This window comes from Penaeus chinensis, chromosome 16 (assembly GCF_019202785.1).
Source record: "Penaeus chinensis breed Huanghai No. 1 chromosome 16, ASM1920278v2, whole genome shotgun sequence".
NCBI classification, from domain to species: Eukaryota; Metazoa; Arthropoda; class Malacostraca; order Decapoda; family Penaeidae; genus Penaeus; species Penaeus chinensis.
In genome coordinates this window covers 34110150-34112649 of record NC_061834.1, presented here as the reverse complement: position 1 = coordinate 34112649, position 2500 = coordinate 34110150, and the positions used below count along the sequence as shown (strand labels likewise).

The window sequence follows — 2500 nt, the reverse complement described above, 5'->3', positions numbered from 1 at the left end:
CCTCGACGCCGGCTACACCGTCAGCGTCTCCTCCGATTTCTACCTCGAGGGTCAGCATGGATACGACAACTATGAGCAGAAGATGAATGTAAGCGTTAGGGCTGATGGAGGGAAGAAAGACGGAGAGAGGGAGGGATGTGAGAAAAAAAAGGATGAAAGGGGGGAGGGGGAAAAAAAAACGGGGGAAAAAGCCTTTATCTTTTTCGGGAGGTCTCTTCATTTGGCCACGGACCTGCTTTCAAGAAGGGCGTGGAGATTGAACCCTTTCCCGGAAAAATCGAGCTCACAACCCTGTGCCATGACAGGGGTATTTGGGGTGGGCCCCCAACACGGCACGGGGGGTGCTTCTTTTAAGCCCGCCCTCCCACCGCCCCCTCCTGCCTTAGGGGTTGCCCTCCCCCCCTTTCCCGCCTTTTAGGAAAAATTTACCAGGAAAAGACTTTTAGACACAACCCGCTTCATCAACAGCTTTCCGTCCGACATAGCGAAGACTCACTTAGATCAAAGTCAAAGTCCTTCTTCCTTTCCCCAGGAGGCGAAGCCGCCCGCCGCCTCCTACCCCAGCGCCGAGGTAGAGGTGGCTCGGCTGACGCTGTCAGGCTGCGAGGGAGACCTGGCGGCTGTTGAGGTGAGGGGAGAGAGAGAGGAAAAGAGAGACAGAGAGAGATGAGAAAATCGGGAAAAGGGGAGGAGAGAGAGAGGAGAGAGAGAGAGAGGGAAGAGGAAAAAGAGGGGGGGGGGGAGAGAGGGGAGAGAGAGAAAAGAGAGGGGTGGGGAGGAGAAGAAGTGAGAGAAAAGAGAGGGGAAGAGAGAGGAGAGAGGGGAAGGGAAAAGGGGAAGAGGAAGAGGGGAAAAAGAGGAGAGAGAAAAGAGAGAAAAGAGAACGAAAAGAGAGAGGGAGAGGGGAGAGAAAAAGAGAGAGAGAGAGAGCGGGGGGAGGGGAGAGGAGATGGAGGGGGGGGGGGTAGGGGGAGAGAGAGGAGAGAGGAGGAAAAATTTTTTTTAAAAAAGAGAGGGAAAAGGAGAGAGGGGCGAGAGAGCGAGAGAGGGAGGGGAGGAGAGGGGAGAGGGAGTGGAGATTTAAGGGGAAGTGAGAGGGGGAAAAGAGAGAGAGAGAGAAAGGAGAGAAAGAGAGAAAGGAAAAAAAAGGGGAGAGAAAAAAGAGAGAAAGAGAGAGGTTTGAGAAAAGAGGGAGAGAGAGAGAGGGAGGGGAGAGGAGAGAGGAAAAGAGAGAGGGAGGGGAAAAGGAGAAAAGAGAGGGGGAGAGAGGAGGGGGAGAGAGGAGGAAGAGAGGAGAGAGGGGGAGAAAGGGGGGGGGGAGGAGGAGATGAGAAAAGAGAGAGAAAAAAGAGAAGGGGGAGAGGAGAGGGGGGAGAGGGAAGGAGAGGGAGAGAGAGAGAGAAAAGGGAAAGGGGAGGGGGGAGAGAGAGAGGTAGAGGGAGAGGGAGAGAGAGAGGGGAGAGAGAGGGGAGAGAAAAAGAAAGAAAAAAAAAAGTGAGAGAGGGAGAGAGAGATTTAGAGAGAAAGGGAAAAAGAAAGTGAGGAGAGAGAGAGGGGGAGGGGAGAGAGAGAAAAGGGAGGGGGAGAGGGGGAGGGGAAAAGAGGGGGGGAGGGAGGGGGAAAAGAAGGAGAGGGGAGAGAGAAAGAGAGAGGAGAGAGAGAAAAAGAGAGAGGAGGGGAGAAGAGGAGGGAGAGGGGAAAAAGAGAGGAGAGAGGAGAGAGAGAGAGAGGGGAGAGATTTAAAAAGAAAAGAGAGAGAGATGAGGGGGGAGGGGGGGAGAGACAGGGCAGAAAAACAGATTGAGAGAGAGAGACAGGGCAGACAAACAGACAGACAGACCGACAGAGAGAGAGGGGAGAAGAGAGAGGAAAAAAGAGAGAGGGGAGAGAAAAATTTTAAAAGAGAGAGGTGAGCGAGAGAGAGGGGAGAGGAGAAGAGGACAAGCCCGACGGCGAACAGACAGACAGGGAGAGAGGGGAGAAGACGGGCAGACAGAGAGAGAGAGAGACAGAAGCAGGGCAGACAGAGGGAGAGAGAGAGGAGAGAGGAAGAGGGACAGACAGAAAAAGGGGGACGACGAAGAGAGAGGGTGAGGAGGAGGAGGGAAGAGAAGGGGAGAGGGGTGGGGGGAAAAGAAAAAAGAGAGGTCCGTTTTTGGGTTTTTAATGGCAAATAGCTTTTTTACTGCAGATTCTAAGCAAACTCTTTCCGTTGATTTTAGCCCTGGATGTCAAGCCTGGATCTGTCGGAGGCGCAGAAGCAGGAGGCGGAGGCCCGACATCTCCCTTGGGGCGTCCTGCACTCGGGGAACCTATCTGCCTCGCTGGTCCTCCTGAACCAAAGCCAAACCCCGTAAAGGGGTGGTAAATTTGGAGGCCTTCGCTCATATTCAGAGAAATTTTTTTGGGAAAACCCCCCACATTTCACACACAATACAGTATATGAATGTGTGTGTATGTGTTTTCCCTTTTTAATTCTGGCGTTAAAGGCCCTTTTTAA

At 53.1% G+C, this 2500-nt stretch overlaps 1 protein-coding gene across 1 annotated transcript in view; it reads left to right on the top strand.

Moving 5' to 3' along the window:
• Window positions 1–2357, top strand: part of LOC125033296 (venom phosphodiesterase 2-like) — a 12417-nt gene extending 10060 nt beyond the window's left edge. Inside the window, 3 exon segments of the mRNA XM_047624678.1 lie at window positions 1–112; window positions 419–628; window positions 2223–2357. The exon segment at window positions 1–112 is cut by the window's left edge and continues 89 nt beyond it. Of these exon segments, the coding sequence (XP_047480634.1) occupies window positions 1–112; window positions 419–628; window positions 2223–2357 (457 nt within the window).
• Window positions 2358–2500: the final 143 nt, after the last annotated feature.